General features: G+C 44.3%; 1 protein-coding gene across 1 annotated transcript in view; it reads right to left on the reverse strand.

Annotated features, from left to right (window-relative positions):
- Nucleotides 1-23014, reverse strand: part of PCLO (piccolo presynaptic cytomatrix protein) — a 214747-nt gene that overhangs the window by 183295 nt on the left and 8438 nt on the right. The window contains exons 3-4 of the mRNA XM_078786299.1: nt 20034-22127; nt 5168-6208 (exon numbers count right to left, since the gene is read on the reverse strand). Coding sequence (XP_078642425.1) covers nt 5168-6208; nt 20034-22127 — 3135 coding nt within the window. The remainder of the gene's footprint in view (nt 1-5167; nt 6209-20033; nt 22128-23014) is intronic.

Here is a 23014-nt window from a genome sequence, read left to right on the forward strand (position 1 = left end):
CCATGTCTCGCTCCCATAAATCATAACACTTCTCACACATGCAGCATACACCTTTCCCTTCAGCTTAAACGACACTCCCCTCCTTATCAGCACGCCACTCAGTTCCCGAAACTTCTTCCATGCACATCTCACTCCAGCAACCTTTGCCGAGTCTGATCCACCTTTTCCATTCAGCATGTCTCCGAGGTAGCAAAATGTTTTTAGACCTTCCAGCTTCACGCCGTCTCCAAGATCCAACTCAACATTTCCTTCATCTGCAGCTCCCTCTGTGCACACCTTACATTTGAATGTAGCTGCCACACTGGTTAATGACCCTCTCAGACCACTACATTTTTGATGAACCCACTCAGCGCACATTGTACATTGAATGGAGTTCACTCCATCACCCTTCCTGCACACAGCACATGGCCACTTCCCAGTTCTTTTCACCTCACCACATGCTTTAACACTTGCCATCACCTTCGTCTTTCCGATTTTCACCTTCAGACCTTTTGTCTCCATACATTCCTTCCACTTGTTCATCTTTTCCTTCAGTCCATCCATACTTTCCGCAATCAACACCAGATCATCTGCATACAACAACTCCTACGGTAAACCCTCCTTTACGTTCCGAGCCAGCACCTCCATCACAGCTACAAATAGTAGTGGACTAAGTACCGACCCCTGATGCACTCCCACCTTCACCTCAAACTCACCACTGTTCCCGTCCTTCGTCCTTACAGCTGTGCACGCTCTTTTGTAGATTGCCATCAATACTCTGATCAACCATTCCTCCACTCCTAACTTCCTCATTGCCCATGTCAATACTTTGTGTGGAACCCTATCGAATGCTTTCTCCAGATCAACAAACCCAAGAAACAACGTCTTCCTCTTCTCCATGTACTTCTCCTGCAACTGCCTCACAATAAAAAGCATGTCTGTCGTTCCACTTCCTGGCATAAATCCAAACTGCATTACGTCGATCTTCACTTTCTTCCTTATCCTCCTCTCCAACACCCTTTCCAATACCTTCATTCCATGCTCCAATAACTTTATCGCTCGGTACGAGCCACACTCTAGAGGGTCACCTCTAGATGACCTACGTACTTCATGCGTGCGACCTACGACCTACGTGCGTGCCTACGTACTTCATACGTATGTACATAATAAATAGAAGCTTTATAATTATGAGCAAGCATCACCGACCTCCAGCTAAGTATATCGATTGAGCTTTGTTTTTTTTAACTGACATCTTCACAGTTTTTTACATAAATTTTCATTGCGGTTTTTATTGCACAGTTTTAGTTATAGAAATTACAATTTTCAAATGCTACATATAGATTTAAGATTTTAAAAATTTACAGACGCGTTACGGACACACACACACACACACACACACACACACACACACACACACACACACACACACACACACACACACACACACACACACACACACACAGAGTGTTTTATATGGTAGATGTTGAAAAAAAAAAGTTTAATAAACACAGTAACATACAGTAAACACACAGACTTGCAGTTGGGAGTATAATCAAACAAATCCATATCGAGATGTTCAACCTTTATCTGAATAAACAAACAACTACTCAACGTTTCAGTTAGGATGTGGATTTGAGAAAGAAGGAGAAAGGGTTGAAAGAGTATGGACGAAACTAGAGTTGGAAAGGCTGGAGAGGTGGAAGAAAAAGGAGATAAAGTGGGCGGGGCATAAGGCGAGACAAGGGGGCGAGAGAACAAGCACGTGTCCGCGAGGTGGGAAAGAATTAATAAAGGATTATTTTATTTTATTTTGTATTTGAAACGTTAGACAAAGGGTAAGATGTACGTGGAAGGTCGGGGGAGAAGAGAAAATCAAAGAAACAAGCAAATACAGCGAAGGAAAGAACTTAAATTCACAAAACACCGATACGGGAGGGGGGGGAGGAGGGAAGCCTAGAGAGACGACTAATTACAAAACGACTAATTACACACAAGTTTGCAATGATAACAAAACCAAAACTAACTAGAAACACACAATAACACATACGCAATAAAATAACCAGTGAAAATTTAACAAAGACACGAATGGGAAAATACTCAAACTTCGATGCCATGAGAGACTGAAGCAAGCCTCTTCGCTCTAGGGAGTGGAAGCCAAAGCCCTTTTCCTTATATTGGCTTTTGGCCTAAATGTAGATGTACAGTAGTTGATGGGGCCAGAATGTTCGCAAGCATCATTAAATACATTTTGTCAGAATTTCACTTTGTCTGTCCACATGAAATAGGAACACGATAAGATTCGTTTAACTGAGGTTTGACTTTATCTGTTGAAGTCTTTTTTTCGAGGCATACTCTAGCAGTAAATGGAAACATTTACAACCTGCTACATCTCCTTTCCGTGATGAAATATTGCTTGTGGAAGTTCATTTTCAGATTCAGCGCAACAACATCGATTGGAATCATCAATTTTCATGTATTTCTGAGTTGGTAGCACAATAGTCATTTTTTGAGCCATTCCCTTGGACAAATAGATAACGGCCTATTCCCTTGGTCTAATTTGTTCAAGGGAACAGGCATTGGGGAGGGATTAGAAGGACTTTTCTATCTGCTTTAAATCACCTATATTATTACTTTGGGCTTTATTTAAACTTCTTCTTTGTTCTCTGGTCCTATTCCGATCGGTGCCCCCCCCCCCTGATTAAATAGATAAGCAGACATGCATTGAGGGTGCAATCCTCAGTCAGGTCAATCACCTCATCTTCAGGTAAACGGTACTTACACGAAGAATCCTGGGAGATCTGGTGGACTGATTGGCGTTTGTGGTTGACTATCAGCCCGATCCACGATCAGCGACCTCAAGATCGAAGGTTGAGCAGATCTCAAGTCTCAAGTAGCCCCCAAATTGTGCACTCGAACCCCAGAGCCGTAACAATATATATAGATATACACGAGGGGCAGTCAATAAGTAACCTTAAAATATATTTCACAACTTGTTTATTGCATGTATGTGTGTAACAACAGTGTTGTTTTTCAACATAATCTCCATTGCGTTCAATACATTTTTTCCAGCGCTTTACTAAGGCCTGGATTCCTCTAGGAAAAAAATAATCTTTTGGCTGCTTGCGTAGCCATTCATGCACCGCCTCTTGGACCTCTTCGTCAGATCGGAAAGTGGTTCCACGAAGCGCCGCTTTAAGTAGCCCAAGGATGTGGTAATCTGAAGGAGTGAGGTCTGGCGAGTGGGGTGGATGAGGAAGACATTCAAAATGCAGGTCCTCAATTGTTGCAGCTGTAGTGCGGGCAGTATGGGGCCGAGCATTGTCATGCTGCAGCAAAACACCGGTAGTGAGTAGTCCATGACATTTTGATCTGATTGCTGGTTTCATTGCTGATGAAATTGCTGATTGCTGATTTTTAAGGTCGCATTAAGATGCACTGGTGACTGTGGTAACTCTGGGAATGTAATGCTATACAAGTGGGCCTCGGCTATCCCAGAAGAGCATCAGCATCACTTTTCCAGTGGGCGGCTGTGTGCAGAATTTTTTGGGCTTCGGGTGAAGTTCAACGGCGCCACTCTTTCCTTGCCCTCTTCGTTTCTGGCTGAAAGTAGTGGACCCACCTTAAATCCCCAGTCACTACACACTGTAAGAAAGCATCACCTTCTGTTTCATAACGTTGCAGAAGTTTTTCACATGCGTCCACTCGCCATTCTTTCACTTCGGGTGCGAGTTGTCTCGGCACCCACCTTGCAGACTCTGTGGAACGCCAGCATGTTGTGAATGATATGGTGTGCTGAACCATGGCTAATGTTCAATTCGGAGACCACTTCATCCAGCGTAATGCGACGGTTTTTCCTTAGCACGCGCTCACCTCCTGCAACCATTTCTGGTGTGATGGCTGTGTGAGGCCAGCCTGAGCGAGCAGCGTCTGCCACACTGGACACTCCACTTTTAAACTTCCTGTCCCAATCAACCTGCTGCAGCGAAGAACATGCGTCACCATATTACATTTTGATTCTGCGATGGATTTTACTGGGATTCACACCGTCACTTCCCAAGAAACGGATGACAGAACATTGCTCCTCCCTGGTGCATGCTTCTAAGGGAGCCGCCATCTTGGAACTGGTCTATTGACGTCATATGCTCAATGTTGCCAGATCTAAAACAGGCAAAACATGACTCTTACCCATAGATCTAACATATGTCATCTACAACTACACACATTACATTCTCGAATTTATATCGCCATTTTAAGGTTACTTATTGACTGCATTATATGTGTATATATATATATGTAATCGGGAGATTAAATAAGATGCAGACGTAGCTTCAGGACGGTCGATCTTTAATTCTCGACAAGCTTTCGACCAACAAAGGTCTTCTTCTTAGTCATCCCCAAGTTCAGCGGAATTGGGGACGACTAAGAAGAAGACCTTTGTTGGTCGAAAGCTTATGGAGAATTAAAGATCGACCGCCCTGAAGCTACGTCCGAGTCTGATTTAATCTCCCGATTATTTATTTAATACAAATGAGACGCCCTGCTCGTACTGTGGAGTTTCTACTATTTCTCACAGTTGCACACACACACACACACATATATATATATATATATATATATATATATATATATATATATATATATATATATATATATATATACACACACACACTTCCTGACCTCAAAGGAGAGCATTTGCCAAGGATCATGTCTTACTCTGTGAACACTGAATAATCCGCAAGAAATACACGTGTCTGCCACACACACATTTGTTTCCGCTAATGTAAACCAAGAAACCAGAGGGCACCAGCAATTGGGCGGATATATAAATCAAAATGTGCAGAACGTGACGAGCCAAACGGAAAAGAAATCCCGCACATGTGCAGACCATAGTGTCGCTTCCGACCTGGATGCCTCCACAGGCTAACTCAATAGCATTGAGATTCTTATGGTGGTCATTGGTTAAACATCAATCGGAGCCATCTATCCAGATTTCGAGCTTATTTGCTCTCATCAGGACGACATACCGTTGTTCAAACATCTAACCACGGCTGTTATTATATACATATTATATATGCAACTTTTATGGTCGAAAATACTTTTGTATGCTGGGATTATGTGGCTTTTGCCTACTGCCTTTTGGTATGCATCTCGTATATCTTGATAAATATTCTGGACAAAACTTACTTACCTCTTCTTCCATAAGGAGATCTTTTGTACTAGGTGGAAGACAGATTTCCATGTACGTGTCTTGCAAAATGTGATACTCATCAGATGGTTCCTCCACTTCTTCACGCAGCTGTGAATAGGTGCCTTTCTTCAAGTGTTCCACAGATTGCTCATTCAGAATTTCCTCATTTTGTTTGTCAGGCTGCCATACCGTTGGTTCAGGTGCAAAAGGTATTTTGAAGCTTTCTTCTCTTGTTTCCGGAATTAGAGTCTCATGGGAACGTATATTAAGTGGTCCTGCTGAGAATTGAGTGTTAGAAATATGTACAGCTTGTGAAAGAGCTACAGGAGATTGTTCCCCATCAGCTCTGATGTCATAAAGTTCTTTTGGTTTATCAATATCATCTTGGAAAACCTTCAAGCTTTCACCAGGTATTTCCAGCATTCCTTCAGCCAATTCATATGACTGGCCAGATTCCAGCAATAAAGTTGTGACCTGTTGATCACTTGATGAACTATAAGGTATTTCAAAGCTCTCCTTTTCAAAAGTGATTATTGACTTTTTATCTGCCTCTTTTTCAGTGTCGAAATGGTATGAAGCATTTTCTTCGCTTTCCTTATCTTCATATGGATCGTTTACATATGCAATGGTGTCACTGACACCTACAACAGTGTCTTCAACATCAATAAAATTCTCCATTATGATTGGTACTTCATCTATTTTGCCTTCTGGCGCAATCAGTAGCTCATCTTGATCCATCACTGGAGCCCCACTCAAGGATATTCCTCTCTGTAGCAGTTGGTGTCTTGCTCGCACATCTGCGTCCTGAAGTTCTTTGGCTTCTACGCCTGAGTCCAGAGCTTTTTGAGGCACCTCTGGTAGTTTCCGATCAGGTGGTTCACGCACCTGTTGATGACCATCTAGCGCACACTCTCCAGGTAGATCCTCGTTGTTCACTGGCTTCACTTTTGATACAGTGCTTGGAATTGTCACTTCTCCAAAACCAAGCTGCCCTGCCAATGCCCTCTGAGTTTGGCAAGTTAGACAAAGCCATTCTTTCTTCTGAAAAGCAACAAAGACAACAATTAGGTTAATGATGCCATTGTTCGTCATAATCTATATTGATGACAATGGATCCTGGATGAGACTTCGATTATGAATTTGCCATTACACCATAACGAACCTTTAAAATGTTTAGCCGAATCAGTATACCTGTATAAAGCTGGAGGATACGAGTGGCGTTCAAAAATTATATGAATGAGATACTCACAATATTTTTCAATACACCAGAATATATAATGAAAAGAAAATACATTCAGTGAATGTATGTTTTTAATTTATGTATACATCTTGTGAGTCATCTTGTGTGTGTGTGTGTGTGCGTGTGCGTGTGTGTGTGTTGGACCATTCTATTTTGTTCATATAACTTTGGAAGTGGCCCTCAAAGTTTGCCTAAGAATGTTCTTGTACTGCAACTCCTGAAAAGGCCTTACTGTGGATATTGCCATCAATGTATGCAAAATAAATCTTACTATTACTATATAATTACTATTACTAATATTATTATTATTATTATTATTATTATTATTATTTCTCCAAACACAACTATACAGCGCAATAGAACCTTCACAGTTCATACCCTCGTTAACATGCAGCTCTTACAAAGAGGAAGAAGAACCACACCAACAGCTATTCTCTTCGCTTCCCGGCAAAACAAAAAACGTGAGTGACTCAAAGAAAGTCCGAACATTTAAATAACCGCTGGTCAGCAGCATTTGTTTGTCAATCTATATAATAATAGCGTAAGGACTCGACTTTGTTATCCCTTTTACGCCGCACCCAGTGACCCGATGCCCACGGCACTAATGGATTTACGATCTACGAACCGCGCTCTTTGTTTATCACGTACAGGCAAACTCGAAAAATCTGAATTAGCCGACGTTGGGGCCAAAAAGCATCCGATTAACTGCCGATACGACGCCATCTTACGACGCCATCGTATTGCCGTCTGCTGGGCGAAGGAGAAGCAAGCCGTCTGCTGATTGGACAGCCGAAGGCGACAGCAAGCCGTCCACTGAGTGGACAATCCCAGAGTGGTGCTATGCCGATTCCTATTACGAATCCATTCATTTTTCAAAAGTATATCGTAGCGTTGTCATTTAAGTAGATTGCAATAAATACGTTGTTCATATACGCACTCTTCATTCTCATCTTTCTTCCTAACTCTTACTCGGACAAGCAAATCCCCTATGCCATCCATAATGGTACACTCTATCCATACACCACATCCTCCCTTCCGTGGATGTTCCACGGGTTTCGGCTAGTAATAATAATTGTGCTTAAAAATAGAGGGGTGAAGGTGACTTAAAAACGTGAGTAAAAAAAAATCTGGAGGGACAATTAAATTGTATGTTTGTGTGATTTATTATTTACAAGATGCAAAGTACTGTGTTTGCCCGCCAGAATGTTATCAAGGAAATTATAGCTGCCCGACAGAAAATATGTCAGCCCACAGGTCTATCAGAGCTTTGCGTTGCTGTTATTGGGATTGTTGTTGGGGGTTGATTTTTAAAATGTGTACCCATTGGTCGGCCAGCTGCCAAAACACACCCGCATCTGTCACTTGACTCCACCCATCATAGCACCGATGTGGAATGATATGGCCGCCATCTTGGTTTTCCGGTGGGCGTAACACATTAGGCCTGCAGGCCTCTGCTGATTATACACTGCCTGGCTTTCTTGCATCAGATTTCCATTATCTCTGTTTGGTATGAGTGTTAATGTGCCTCAATAAAAAAAATAGTGTTACGTATTTTTGAACGGCCTATATGCACGTTATATGTGTGTTTCCCAATCGGCCTGTTACCGGATTTTTAAAGCCAATTTGCTCACGAGTAATGGCAAAGTCCCGTACCTCAAATGACCACGTACAGGTTTTTAATTATTACCACAGAGAGCAGGAGGGAGAGAGAGAGAGAGAGAGAGAGAGAGCAGGAGGGAGAGAGAGAGAGAGAGAGAGAGAGAGAGCAGGAGGGAGAGAGAGAGAGAGCAGGAGGGAGAGAGAGAGAGAGAGAGAGAGAGAGAGCAGGAGGGAGAGAGAGAGAGAGAGAGAGCAGGAGGGAGAGAGAGAGAGAGAGCAGGAGGGAGAGAGAGAGAGAGAGAGAGCAGGAGGGAGAGAGAGAGAGAGAGCAGGAGGGAGACAGAGAGAGAGCAGGAGGGAGAGAGAGAGAGAGAGAGCAGGAGGGAGAGAGAGAGAGCAGGAGGGAGAGAGAGAGAGAGAGCAGGAGGGAGAGAGAGAGAGAGAGAGCAGGAGGGAGAGAGAGAGAGAGAGAGAGAGAGAGAGAGAGAGAGCAGGAGAGAGAGAGAGAGAGAGCAGGAGGGAGAGAGAGAGAGAGCAGGAGGGAGAGAGAGAGAGAGAGCAGGAGGGAGAGAGAGAGAGAGAGCAGGAGGGAGAGAGAGAGAGAGAGAGCAGGAGGGAGAGAGAGAGAGCAGGAGAGAGAGAGAGAGAGCAGGAGAGAGAGAGAGAGAGAGAGAGAGCAGGAGAGGGAGAGAGGGAGAGAGGGGGAGAGGGAGAGAGGGAGAGAGGGAGAGAGGGAGAGAGGGAGAGAGAGAGAGAGAGAGACACACACACAATTCTGTTAGTCGGCGTGACGTCACAGCTACGCACCGCGGCGCAATTTCCCCCAAACTAAGATGGCGGCACGTTGCCCGTGACGTCACTACGTATTCACGCGCATGACCAACTTCCAGAATACCAATAAACGGGTATACTCGTCACACTAACAAACCTCACGATTCCTTAATAAACCTTGGAGATCTCGCGAGATCTTGTCGGGGAGGTAACGGTTCTTTCGAAGCTGTCCACGATCTTCACGCACGCTCGAAGTTAAGTAATTCTGGAAGTCGGTCATGCGCGTGAATACGTGGTGACGTCACGGGGCAACGCGCCGCCATCTTGGTTTGGAGGAAATTGCGCCGCGGTGCGTAGCTGCGACGTCACGCCGACTTACAGAATCCTGTTCAGAATCACAATGAATCTTAGGTATCTAATCTTATTCATTCACATGGGAACACGGAACAGACAAAGCACAAGGCTAATGGGACAGATTAGACAACGTAAGATGAGCCGTGAGGTAAAAAAAATTTCATTGCCTGAAATAATTAACCTGTGACCGCGAGGCAAGAAACCTGGTATGTGTTGAATTAATAAGCAGCTAGCTTGCGCTTGCCAATCCGTTCGCTGTTGACTGTTGAATCCAGCCGTTCGCTGTTGACTGTTTCGAATAGAGTGCTTGCTTGATTGCTTAAACCACTTGGTGAGCGCTCTACAACAAACTTGGCAACTTAAGACACCACTGACGTTCTTGAGGCCCGAGCCTAGATCTACTGTAATCTATATACCCCAGAGAGGATGACAACATGACCCTTCCTGCCACTCCTGTACAGATAGGTGTACTAGTTACCTGAAACCACATCCAGCTGTCCGTCAGACTTGTAATTGATATTGAACCAAACAGGGAAGACCCTCAGAAATTAATTGTATAACACCTTCACCAGCAAGGACAAGTCAGGAGACGACGATGGTTCACGAGCGAGCGGTATTCAATGACAAAGGACAGACTATAACCGAAACAGGCCCGGACAGGCCAGGCCCAGAAATGTCAAAACGAAGGTTACTGACCTTGAAATGAGATATAAAAATAATGTATAATCAGTTATGAGGTTAGTTAGCTACACAATACCGAAAATTCGGTGAAAAATGACATGAAATGTAAATAAATAAATAAATAAATAGAAAAAGAAAAAGAAAAATCGAGCTCCGTGGGGCTCGACACATGACATTGGCCGAACCAAATATCGAAACCCCTGTCAGATTCCACCAAACCCCTCGGAGAAGATGTAGCTTGAACTCGATTACCCCCTAAAAAGACATCTTTTTCGGGCGTGGCTCCACCCTCAATGGGCGCAATACGCCCACTCTAGGCAGGACACAACTAGATCATGATATCAACCTCCCATCCAAGTTTCATCAAGACCGGATGATATCATCTGGTAGTTATGCTGCGGACGGACAGACACATAGACACACAGACAGACACACAGACAGACAGACAGATGCACACACATGACGAATATAGTGGTCACTTGATAACTCGTGAACCAATAACTCGTGAACCAAAAAGTGATTAAAGGAACATGTTGTGCAGCTATTTTGCAAAGTACAACATCATTTCTGGAAACTAGAGAGCCTAAGCTTCAATTTGATACCACTCTCAACTTGTTATAACCCCGGTAGGGGTATGTCCATTTTTAGAGCACTTTTCTGCTCCCTGCCATTGGTCTACATAAAGCGGGTTCAACAGAGGACTACTATATTGATTCCTAGGCTAGCTAGACTAAGCTATGATGAATGGCGTCAAACTGAGCAAGATGTGAGGCAGGGGTGCCTGCCCAGAAGGGAGAACAGTACTCCATCAAGCTGAGGATGAAAGCTTTGGAGGTGGATAGAAGCTCAGGTGTGCCAAGGAAGACTTTGCATGATGGAGGATGCCCAGTCAGCGACTGACTTTGAAGGCCAACTTTGAAATGTGGCTTGCCCAAGAGAGATTATGGCTGAGAGTGAGACCCAAGAGTTTGAATGACTGAACTTCTTCAAGACGGTTGTTGAGAAAGTAGATGGGAGGGTTTGCAGAATGGTTATTTTGGAGATAGAGTGAGTATGTGGGATTTATCAGGATTAAAAGACATGTTCCAGGTGTTTGACCAGTTTGTGACTTTTGTTAAGGTCTGAGGAGAGGGAAGAGGCTGCTGCTGCATGTCTGTCAGAAGGATGAGTGTTGACATGGGAGAGAGTGGCATCATCATCAAAGAGATAAAGAATATTTTCCAGAGAGTCAGTGAGATCATTGATGAAGATTTGGAATCGGATAGGGTCTAGAACACTGCCTTGGGGTACTCCAGTCTTGACACGGAGAGGAGAATAAAGGGTTCCTTTGAGAGCCAGACGTTGGCTACAAGAGAGAAGGAAGTCAGCAATCCAAGAGTGCAGTTGGCCATGTATGCCACAGTCAGACAATTTGGGGAGCAAGACAGGATGCCAGACTGCTTCAAAAGCTCGAGATATGTCCAGAGAGATGGCCATGATCGCATGTCTGATATTGAGAGCCTCCATCCATTGTTGGGAGAGTAGAAACAGCATGATCAAGATAGAGTGACCAGGTTTGAATCCAAATTGATGATCCGAGATCAAGCCATTGGTGAAGAGGAAGGATTTAATATCAGAAGTGATGATGGATTCCATGACCTTGCTGATGATTGGGAGCAGGCTGATTGGTCTGTAGTTGCAACAAGTTTGAAAGACAAGTTTTCAAGCTTATTTGTGAGATTGGAAAGATGTTGTTTTTTGACTTTCCAGAGAGTGGACACACATGTCGCGGGCTTTCTGGAATGATCTGAGGTTGCCTTCGATCGGGGTTGCTTTCCAGAAAGAAAAGGCAAGATGTTTCTTGGCAACTGCCTCACCACAGGATTCAGAGTACCAAGAGTCGGAGGATGGGTAAGATACTTGAAGATGGGATGGGAGGAGAGAGAGCAGGTTTATGAGAGAGAGCAGGTTTATGAGGAAGAACTCCCAGGCTGAATTAATATCAGGGGTGGTAGATATACAAAACCAGTCCTGAAGTGTAATGGCTGCTTATAGTTCTTGCCAGTTTGCCTGAGTTAACTGCCAGATTAGTCTGTGCTGAGGCTGTTATCTGAGAATGGCCAGAGAGATGTAGATCTTCATGAGCACATGATCAGATGAACCAATTGGGGCAGAGGAAGAGCAAGATATAGTGGTGGGAAAATTGGTCATCACCAAATCTAGAAGGGATTTGCCATTGGGAGAAATCTGGGTTGGAGGATTTACAGATTGAGTCAGTCCCATGGAGTCACAAAGTCCTTTGGAGAAGTGCTATGGCTTGTGAGAGAGGTCCCAACACCCAGGTAAGTTGCATGGTGACAATTTAACTCACCACATATGAAGAAGAGGGAGTTTAGATGAGTGGTTAAAAGTTGGTCCATGTCGTCTGAGATGGGGAGGTAGATGGAGTCATCACTGTTGGGAGGATGGTACATTGGTACAATATACAGAGAAACACAAGGTGGGAGTGGAGGCAAGTCACAACCAGATGTACTCCTGGGGTTTCGGAGGTGTAAGAGCAGTACAGGGAGAGTGAGAAACGGAGTTATTGATGTACAGTGTAGCTCCACAGCCAGGATTTGTTTCAGGTCGATCACACCAAAGGACACATTAGCCAGGGAGAGACACTATGGAGTCAGGGACGTCCTGTGGGAGAAAGGATTCTGTTAAACAGATGATGTCCGGTTTATCGGTGGTGGCCTGGATTGAGAAATATGTCAGGTTGGAGCGGAAACCTCAGATATTTGAGGTCCACACAGTTAGGGACAGGGGGCAGAAGGAGCTACTGATAGGGCATAGGTATATGGAAAGGAGCAAGCAGAGGGTGCAAGTTGGGGGGAAGCCAGGAGGGTACAAAGCTGGGAGGGGCGGCGGCAAAACCATAAGGAGCGGGGTTGGAGAAGTAGAGTATGCGTGGTACGAGGTGGAAGCTCAGAGGAGCAGGAAGAGTGTGAGCAAATGCAGGGGTGGGGGAGGTACTGACATGAAGGGTTTGACATTGTGAATGGACTAGAAGGGGAAATCTGCAACCGTATTGGTAGATATCAGAAATGTGATAAGTTTGATATGTTTTGCATATTTTTGAAAAGGTGCACAGTTGGGATTAAGAAGACCACACGTTTTATAAAATCACTCAGAAGAGTAGCCATCCCAAGTGATGGGAAAAGCTAGCACAACATCCCCTTCCCCTTTCCCCTCCCTCCCCTACTCCCTCCCCTCTCTCCCCACTCCCCTATCCCTCCCCCAGTCCCTTTCCCTTCCCCCAGTCCCTTCCCTCTCCCCCAGTCCCCTCTTCCTTCCCCCACTCCTCTCCCCCTCCCCAGTCCCCTCTCCCCCAGTCCCCTCTTCCTTCCCCCACTCCTCTCCCCCTCCCCAGTCCCCTCTCCCTCCCCAGTCCCCTCTCCCTCCCTTGTCTCCCCTCTCCGTCCTCTGTCTCCCGTCTTTTCCTCACTCATCTTAACGTGCGTTCGAAGAGAATACGTAATCATGGCAGCGTTTTTTTTCAACCAATTAAATCGATGATTACCTTTGTAAAGGTAGATAATCGGGTGAAGGTACAGGGTACACGTGTTGGAGTTCAAAACCGCAAACAGACGTTTTTGGGAGTGAAATACGCTGCCAGTGAAAGATGTCGTAGTGTGTGGACATACATGGAAACACTCCGCTGGCACCCGTATCAATAAAAGTTGCTACATGGACGGCGATGTTACGCACTTGCAGCGCTACTTTATTATAAACAATGAATATAAATAAAGAGATGCATAATAAAAGAGTACTGGATTTTTTTTATACATCATCAAGATTACAGACTGAATTTTAAATGGATTAAATTTAGATTTTTTTGGTCACCGATTGACACATAATGACACATAATTGACCTCATAATGTCAAAGTGACCATTGAATTTTTCGAATTTTTTTTTTTTTACAAAATAATTAAAAATGAAGAGCTCAAATGTCTTGAGTCAATAAGTATTCAACCGCTTTGCTATGGCACTCTAAATTGAGCTCAGGTGCATCTAATTTCCTTTGATCATCCTTGAGGTGTCTCTTGATCATTGGATCTTGATCCAATGGCTTGATCTCCGATCATCAATTTGGATTCAGACCAGGTCACTCTACTCTGGACATGCTGCTTCTGCTGTCTCAACAATGGATGGAGGCCATCAATGCCAAACAGGAAATCAGAGCTGTCTCCCTTGACATATCTAGTGCCTTCGATACGGTCTGGCACTCCGCTCTGCTCACCAAACTCTCCTCCAATGGTATCCATGGAAATCTCCATGCATGGCTTGCGGACTCTCACGAGTCTAACTTCCTCTCTGGTCGTAGTCAACGTGTGGCTCTCAATGGAATTCTCTCATCTCCTCTTCCTGCCCAGGCTGGAGTTCCTCAAGGAAGTGTTCTGGGCCCTGTGCTTTTTCTAATCTTCATCAATGATCTCTCCGACTTTCTGGAAAATCCTCTTTATCTTTTTGTTAATGACTCCACCCTCTGCTGCTCCATATCTCAACCCTCAGGCCGGCGAGCAGCAGCCTCTTCACTCTCTGCAGACCTGGATAAAATCACAAACTGGGCAAACAAGTAGAACATGCCATTCAATCCTGACAAATCTCACACTCTTACTATGTCTCTTCAAAAAGACCGTCTGGAAAACCCTCCCATCTTCTTTCTCAACAATCCTCTTGAAGAAGTTCTCTCACTTTTGCTTTTGTGTCTCACTATCTGCCATGATCTTTCCAGGGAAAAACACATTTATGGAGGGCAAGGTATGTTTGCATATTCCTTAAAATTATCCCGCTCACACGAAGCAAACTTACTGTTTTTAAGGACGTCATAAAGGACACAAAATGAATGAAATATATGAATGATCGTTTTAAGGCCATTTTCCCCGCTAGAGCGGGGGTTAGCCTTGCGGGCCCCATGACAGTCATGGTACCCTGTTTGAGGCAATGTTTTTATGGCCGGATGCCCTTCCTGACGCCAACCCTTGGTCGCCTCTTACAATGCGCAGGGATACGGTGTACCTATTATAAATCGGGGTACACACCGTGATCATTCATCACAGCAAGCTGGTACTCAATTTGCCGACCTTGGAAGGATGACAGGCTGAGTCGACCCCCCTGGTGTTCATTTAGCGATCGACCGGGATTCGAACCCAGGATCCTAGGATCCCAAGCCGACACCCTAACCACTAAGCCAACACCAGGCTATAAAGTCACAAAATAAATAAATAAAAACTGACTCAAAATAAATAAAGGCCACAAAGAGCAGGCATAAATAATTAATGTGACATGTTGGATAGAGTGGTGTAATGAGTGATGTAATGGACTCCGTGTTAATGGCAGTAAAATGGCGGTAAATTCCGGAATTCATTTATTTCTACGACGCTCAATAATCTTTATTTTATTTAAACTGAATCATATACTTGAACACTGTGAAATACAAATCGCCTTCTTTGCACTTTCGGTACCCTTCTGTTTAGCAGTACTTGGACGTGTAAAGAAGATGGTGTATGAGATCTGCTTCAATAGCGCTAAACTTCCGGATCTTTTAAGCTATCTTTAAAATCATTGTTTTATTTAAATTGCTCGATGGAATCGCTACGCAATAGGTAGAGGGATTGGTGGATTTAGAATAAGGAGCTGGGTGACTACTGGTCAGTTGGACATTTTAAAATGTGTATTGAAAGGGTTGTACTTTGTGTGTCTACTGTTGTGCTTCCCTCCCTCTCCCCATCTTGTCTCCCGCTCTCTTTATCTTATGTTTTATGTGTCGGTTTGTTTTTGTCGTGATTAATGTTAGCTCTTACACGAGTCTCGATGTTGTATCAAAAAAAAAAAAAAAAAAAAACTAATTGCAGCCAATGCTTCCTAGAAAAATGTGTCATGCCATGTTCGAAGCCTTCCAATAAGCTGCCCACGATAATAGGTCATCATAAATTGGTACTGGCAGTCATTGTTACATACAGTACGCGTAACATGCCTCATGCATGCAGATGGCGAGATGGAATTGAAAAACATAATCATATTGTGATTGGTGAGGGTGCCAGATCGAGTCTCATGACATAACTGCAACGTCTGAGAACAACAAGCGCCATCTGCCACATGGACACATTGTCTTCCACCGTACCAGGAGGTATCGCTGTTTTTGTGGTCATCAATTAAGATGATTGGATGGTGGAGGGGATGGGTAGAGTCCCTGTATATACAGAGTGGCCACGTGACATGTCCAGGAAATTCTGGTCACGTGGGCCGTGTACGCCATTTTGTTTCCGTACACCATGAATCGTTCGGTTACATTCTGTGAGAAAATAATAATATGATGTTTTGGTGACAAAGTATGATAGAAACATCAACATTGGAGAAACACCTTGTTCTTGATGGCCAAATACAGTTTAAATTCAGTTTTATCTCCATTTCATTGTTATTCTTTTTCTCCGTATAATTATTTATTCAATCTTCACTCGTTCCTCACTTTCAGTATCTATCTTTATCTGTATTTCCATCACTTTTGATAAGTGTCATCTCTTCACCTCTTTATCTATTTGTTGCATTTCTCTGCCCATATTCATTTCCCTTTATCTCTTTACCTCTAAATTTACTTTGCGGACATAGATTATGTTGCATTAACAATTGTGGACATAGAATCGTCTTCTTGGATTCAGGGAAAGTTTGATAAAGTGCAGCAGACACAGTGTTAATGATATGCACACTGGGCGGGGCATAGCAGACACCGCGCCACACTCAGCAAGGATATATATATATATATATACAGACTTGGCATTTAATATGGAATATATTTTTTTTCTTGACTTGGGTTTACTTTCTTAACTCAGTATATCAATCTGGTGGGTTTCTTTTACACTTTGGTGATTTATTTGTTAAAAGAACCATGTCACTGATTGTCTGTCGCAACAAGAAGTCAACAACAGGATTATATCACAGGTGGCGTGGCAAAATGTACGGACAGGTGCATTTGATGATTGGCTTCACAGTCGGGTATACAAGGGTTGTTGCGTTCTGTATTAGTGGAAAACAACTGCTGCACGTCTCCAAAAGTTATTGCCGCTTCCTCTGGAGATGGTCCGTCAACTAGACAATGCTGTTTGTCATGGAGTGGTGGCTTTACGAAATTACGGCATGAAACAGCGTGCTATTGCTCGGCAGTATGGCATCACTCAAGGTCAGGTGTCAAAGATCCTGAAACGAAATGCTCAGAGGGGTGTCCCTACTCCAATACCGAGGCCAGGACGTCCCCGCAGAACCACAAGGAGGGATGATCGCCAGCTGCACCGGTTAGTCTGCAATGGCCATACCAAGTCAGCTAATCGGCTTAGGGCTGAGTGGCAGCAACTGACAAATGTGCCTGTATCCAGAAGGCTAGTCAACCAACGACTGGTTCAAGCAGGCTATCGTGCCAGGCGTCCCCTGAGAAAGCCACGCCTGACCAGACAACACCGCCAGCGCCGATTGCAGTGGGCCAGAGAGCACCGTCAATGGCAGCCAGGACACTGGAATCACGTGATCTTCAGTGACGAGTCTAGATTTCTGGTCTATCGTCAAGATGGCCACGTCCGAGTGCGCAGACAAGTGCATGAAGCCCACAACAAAGATTGTATTGTGCCAAGAGTCTAAGCTGGAGGTGGTGGGGTGACCGTTTGGGCTGCTTTTCATGCAGGGGGCAAAACTGACCTGGTTGTTCTGAATGGAAACCTGAACCAGTTCAAGTACAGGGCCATTCTGGAAGAAACATTGCTTCCATTTGCTCGTGCAGCCTTTCGAGGAAAATTTGTCTTCCAAGATGACAATGCACGGCCTCATCGTGCTCGCATGATCCAACACTTTCCTGCTGACCGTGGTGTAGAGCATATGGAGTGGCCTGCCATGTCCCCGGATATGAATCCGATAGAGAACTTGTGGGCAGAATTAATGCGTCAAATCGACCACTTGGACCAGCAGCCGACCTCTGTGCGTGAATTTCAGCAGGCTATTGTCACTGCATGGCAAGCGATTCCTGTCCAAACCTTGGCAAATCTCGTGAACAGCATGCCTCAACATGTACGTGCTCTCCTGAATGCTCGTGGGGGTTACACGAAGTACTGAACTGTAATTTTACTGTCGGTAATCCCAGTCGTAATTTAACTTTTGTTTTTGTTAAAAAGAATTTTGGCTAATGTGCAAAATAAAGAGATACTTCTGGAAAACGTACAGAAGTTTAACACAGTACTGTCCATGAATTGAGTTCGATATCAGTTTACATCACTTTCAAGGATAAATTTATTTGTTTCGAAATGTCAAATGTGGTTTTTGTTTCTTTTAAAGGTCACATTAACAAAATCTAGAATAATTTCAACATAATTCCAATGAACTTTTGGTTCTAAGACATCTTGAAAAGTAAGTTCACCCCCACAAAAATTTTTTTCCATATTAAATGCCAAGTCTGTATTTATACATAGATACTGTCATGCCGGTGCCTCACAGGTTGGGTGATTCATCAGTTTGTGCCGTCCCTCGGATGGACCTTAAGCCGGGTGTCCCATCTGCTATCATTAGTTGGTGGATGTTAAAGATCCAGCGGTGTCCTCCAAGAGTAGGCAAGTTATCACCGGCATCCTGAACAAACGACAAATTCCTGCCCTACTTGCTGGGAAGGCTATGGCAAACCACCTTGTATCACCTTCGTCATGCAGCCAAAGACCTACCTTCAAGTAGAGCACAAATCAATAAATCAATCTTCTCAAGATCCTTCTCTTTTTGAATTCGCAATTGTTATCTTTTCTAATTCCCTGCTCCTTTGATGATGTGTGAATTTGGCATGGATGGTGTCCCTCGGTTTCTCTCTTTCACTTTCCTTCTTCCACTTCTTTCAAACTCCGACCATCTGTCACTACCTGTTTGTGTTTCTTCTGTCCTCCAATGGGGCACTCATCAATGTGAACCGTTACCACGATTTCCTTTTTGGTTTCATTTTGCTGCGGTTTCTGTGATGTGTTTTAAGGTGAAATCAATCCTGTCTGATTGTATCTTATTCTGATGCATTGGAAGAATGAATGAATGAATGAATGATCGTTTTAAGGCCATTTTCCCCGCTAGAGCGGGGGTTGGCCTTGCGGGCCCCATGACAATCATGGTTCCCTGTTTGAGGCAATGTTTTTATGGCCGGATGCCCTTCCTGACGCCAACCCTTAGTCGCCTCTTACGATGCGCAGGGATACGGTGTACCTATTCTAAACCCGGGTACACACCGGGACCATTCATCCCAGCAAGCTGGTACTCAATTTGCCGACCTCGGAAGGATGACAGGCTGAGTCAACCCCCCTGGCGTTAATTCAGCGATCGACCGGGATTCGAACCGAGGATCCTAGGATCCCAAGCCGGCACCCTAACCGCTAAGCCAACACCAGGCTTTGATTCATTTGATTCATTGGAAGATGGAAAATAAATCATTAAGTACAATATAATCTCCTTTTTGGGTGTAGAGAAAGACGGTTTGATTAGAAAACAGACACATTATGCTTCACACAATGGAAACAGGCTCGGTATGCCGTGTTCGATGGAAACAAAATGGCTTCTAATTGCAAATTGGCCGGGCGATATGTATAACGACTCTAGGTGTGGGGGAGGGCGATAAAATGTGTGCATCCTGGAGTTTAAGTGGACACAGTATATCACAACTGAAAGCACAACACGGAGGATATATCTTTAAGTAGAATCTTGAAATGCATGTTTAAATTTCCTCTTTGAAAATTGCTCATGAATTGAAATTTTGTTCAGTTATTCCCATTCAACCCTCCACCCTTCTCCCGTTCTAAAGTTCAATTACCTTGACAGTAGGATTACGTGAAGATATTATAGAACTATTTATATATATATGGGGTGCATCGTATGCATGACTGTGACTTTATGTCTGTTTATATTTATGGAACATGACCTGGTTTTTTTTGTTTGTTTGTTTTGTATACAAGATCGAGGGTCATGAAAGAGCTAACATTAATCACAAAAAAACAAACTGACACATAAAACATAAGATAAAGGGAGTGGGAGACAAGATAGGGAGAGAGAGGGAAGCACACAAGTACAACAGTAGAGGGCAGGGACATGGGTTATCTGTGAGGGGGAGAGGGCTTGGGGGGGAGGAGGCACGGGAAGGGGGGTTGGGGGGGGGGGTGGATAATCTTCATGAAAACATCTTTATTACATACCTCCAGAAGATGAGGTGCCGGGTTGAACCCGCAGCAGTTGCACACACACTGGCTGCACTCCGTGCAGGCATTATAGTTTGGTAGACCTGAGCGTCCATCCGTCAACTCGGCACCACAGATTGGGCAGCATCGTTCTTGCCAGTCTGATGTTGTTAACTCGGCTGCAATAGTATTCGCCATAGACAATGACGGAGCCCCCAAATCGGTGGTATCTTTCACAGTGTCTGATGAAATGTTCACATCAATGGCTTTTTCATGAGGTAATGGTTCAGAAACCATGGTGTTTGTAGCTGTTGTTGATGGTGCTGTTTCAATCCCAACCGCACGCTTCGTTAGTTGAGATATCTCTTCCGTTGGCTTTACATCAGCTGTACCCTGCAGGGCAGTGAAGTGCATTGTGCCAGGAATGGCTGGTGTCATTATTTCTGTCATGGTATGTGCTTTAACCTGTCCCAATTTATCAGGTGCAGTGGGTACTGTAACCACCTTATCTCCAGATACGACTGCACTTTTCAGATCACTGATTGGTGAAACAGACGGCACAGCCATTTCAACTGGAATGCCTGTCTCAAAGATGTTGTCACTTAAAGGCTTTGGTTGCTTCTCTACCTCCACAGGCCTTTTTTCGTCTTGCAAAGGCAAGTCTGCCGGTGATTCCACCTTTGATCGGTCCTCATGCTTGTTCTCTGATATTGTCCCCTTGAGGTCACAGTGAGGAGACTGTTCAGACGCCATTGTGGAAACCCCTGTGCTCTTTACAGACCCATCGGAAGAAATGTTCGCAAGTCCTTTGGCTGGAGAGTTTGAATTGGATTGCGTTGAAACCTGCACTGTAGCTTGGGCTGTGGCCTGGGCTGTTGCGATCAGACTACTGGCCTGGCTCAATAAAGAAGCACCAAATCCAAATAGCTTGCCTGTCACACCAGACTCCTGTTGTTGCATCGCAGCTCCTGATCGAGAAGTTGATTTACCAGACAAAATTGGGTTCTGATGAGGCAGATTCTGCGGCTTCCTCTGTTCACCCTGACCTACTGCTGCATCAGGCACCACGCTCGACAAAGGAGGCACCTGCCCCTTTCTTGGTTGTGATGGCAATCCGTTACTTTTCGCTACTTCATCTTCAGTTGCCAACATTTCATGATTTTTCTCAGATGAACTTCCATTTGCAGAGTGTTCCTGAATAGCCTGTACCATTGTAAAGGCAATTTGACCATCATCTTCATCGATGTTTGGAGACAAATCATATGATAGGCCCATTCCTTGCCCATCCAATATTTGGCCTTCGTCTCTGACACCCTTTTGCTTCCCCTCCACACTGCTCTCTTCAAAATCAATTTGTTTTTTCATCTTCCCGACTGATACTGGACTCTGCAATGATGCGACGTCTGCCGCTGCAACTTTATCATCCTCCTTAACTGGACCAGATTTCCTTTCCATCTGTGGACCTTTCTGAGCAACAACAACCTTTATTGCCTCAGTTTCCTTCAACGTCAATTTCTCTTCCAAGGCAGTGTCTTTACGCAAGCTTTGTGGTGCTGCTTTGTCCGTTTCTCCAAACTCGTCAGCCATGCCTCTCCAGCCTCCTGGTTGCTCACTCACAAGATCATAGTAACATCTGAATGGTGCTTTTGTACTTTCTACTTTCTGTTGCTGCTGCACCAGATCAAAATCACTCTTTTGAGTTACCTTCTTATGTGCTCGCTTTTGTTCTTTAAATACATTACGGTTGCCCCTGCATTCTGTTCGTTCACGCTCCATGCTATGCGGTCTACCTAGGTGTTGGTCATCTTTATGTCGTGCCTTCTCCCACTCCACCTTTTGCTGCTCCACCAGATCATTCTCACCTTTGTGCATTCCCTTTGCTTCTTCTGCTTTCTGCTGCTCCGTTGAATCGTAGTCAGCAATGTGTGCTGACTTTTCAAACTCTGCCCTTTGTTCCTCTGCCATGGTAATTATGTCTGGGCTTTTGGCTTCAGGTTGCGGTAACTGAGCACCATCCATGTACTGCATAAGTCCGCGCGTCTTGGGGGGAGACAACATGTCCATTCCCAGAGCTCGCTGCATCTGGCAGTTGAGACACAGCCATTCCTGAACCTGTGGTGAAAGTTTGAGACGTCTCATAAGATGCATTTGTTTGAGTTCACGTAATCAATTATTTCACAAAGATTGAAATAACATCTTCAGGGATATCAATGAAAGCAACAACAACAACAGGCATTTTAAGGCCATTTTCCCTGCTAGAGCGGGGGTTAGCCTTGCGCTCCCCATGACAATCTTCCCCATTTTGTCCTATTTTCTGCATCTCCCCTTGTTAACCCCCTTGCCCGCATTTCTTCTTCCACCATCTTTAGCCAAGTCTTTCTCGGTCTTCCCCGTCCTCTACTTCCTTCTACATTCATTTCCATCACTCTTCTCAACCAGTCACTTTCATCCTTCCTCAACACATGACCAAACCATCTCAACCTGTTTCTCTTCACAGCATCCATCACAGGCTCAATTCCCATCATCTTTCGCAATTCACAATTTGATATCAATGAAAGCAAAAGACAATAATGCCTGACTCACACGAATGTCTTCCAGGCTATAAATGGCACATCAAAAATGTTCCACTTATTTATTTCTCAGGAGCTACATAATTGCTTTCGAGCAGCGTTTTTCAGTCGGACTTACCAGTCGATGCACCCACCCTGGTATTTGGTTTCCGCAAACCCCTGTTATCCCCATACTGGGTTTATTCAAGTGGGGGGATTGTTAACACAGGTGGGGAAAACTGGGCTGGGCCCAATAGTGCCAACCCTGACTACAGGAGTAACAAAAAGGCTGGAACCTGGGCCATTCATATTTCCTTTTTGCAAATGTGTCAATTTGGGGACTATTCTTACTCGGCGAACACTGTATCTCGCTCTCGACATCTATCAGCCTGTTTCAGGCTTTGGCTTTGATCACCACTAAAATTGAGAATACAAGTTCACATGGGTAAG

Source organism: Myxine glutinosa, chromosome 11 (assembly GCF_964187855.1).
Source record: "Myxine glutinosa chromosome 11, kmMyxGlut1.1, whole genome shotgun sequence".
In the NCBI taxonomy this organism is placed as follows: domain Eukaryota; kingdom Metazoa; phylum Chordata; class Myxini; order Myxiniformes; family Myxinidae; genus Myxine; species Myxine glutinosa.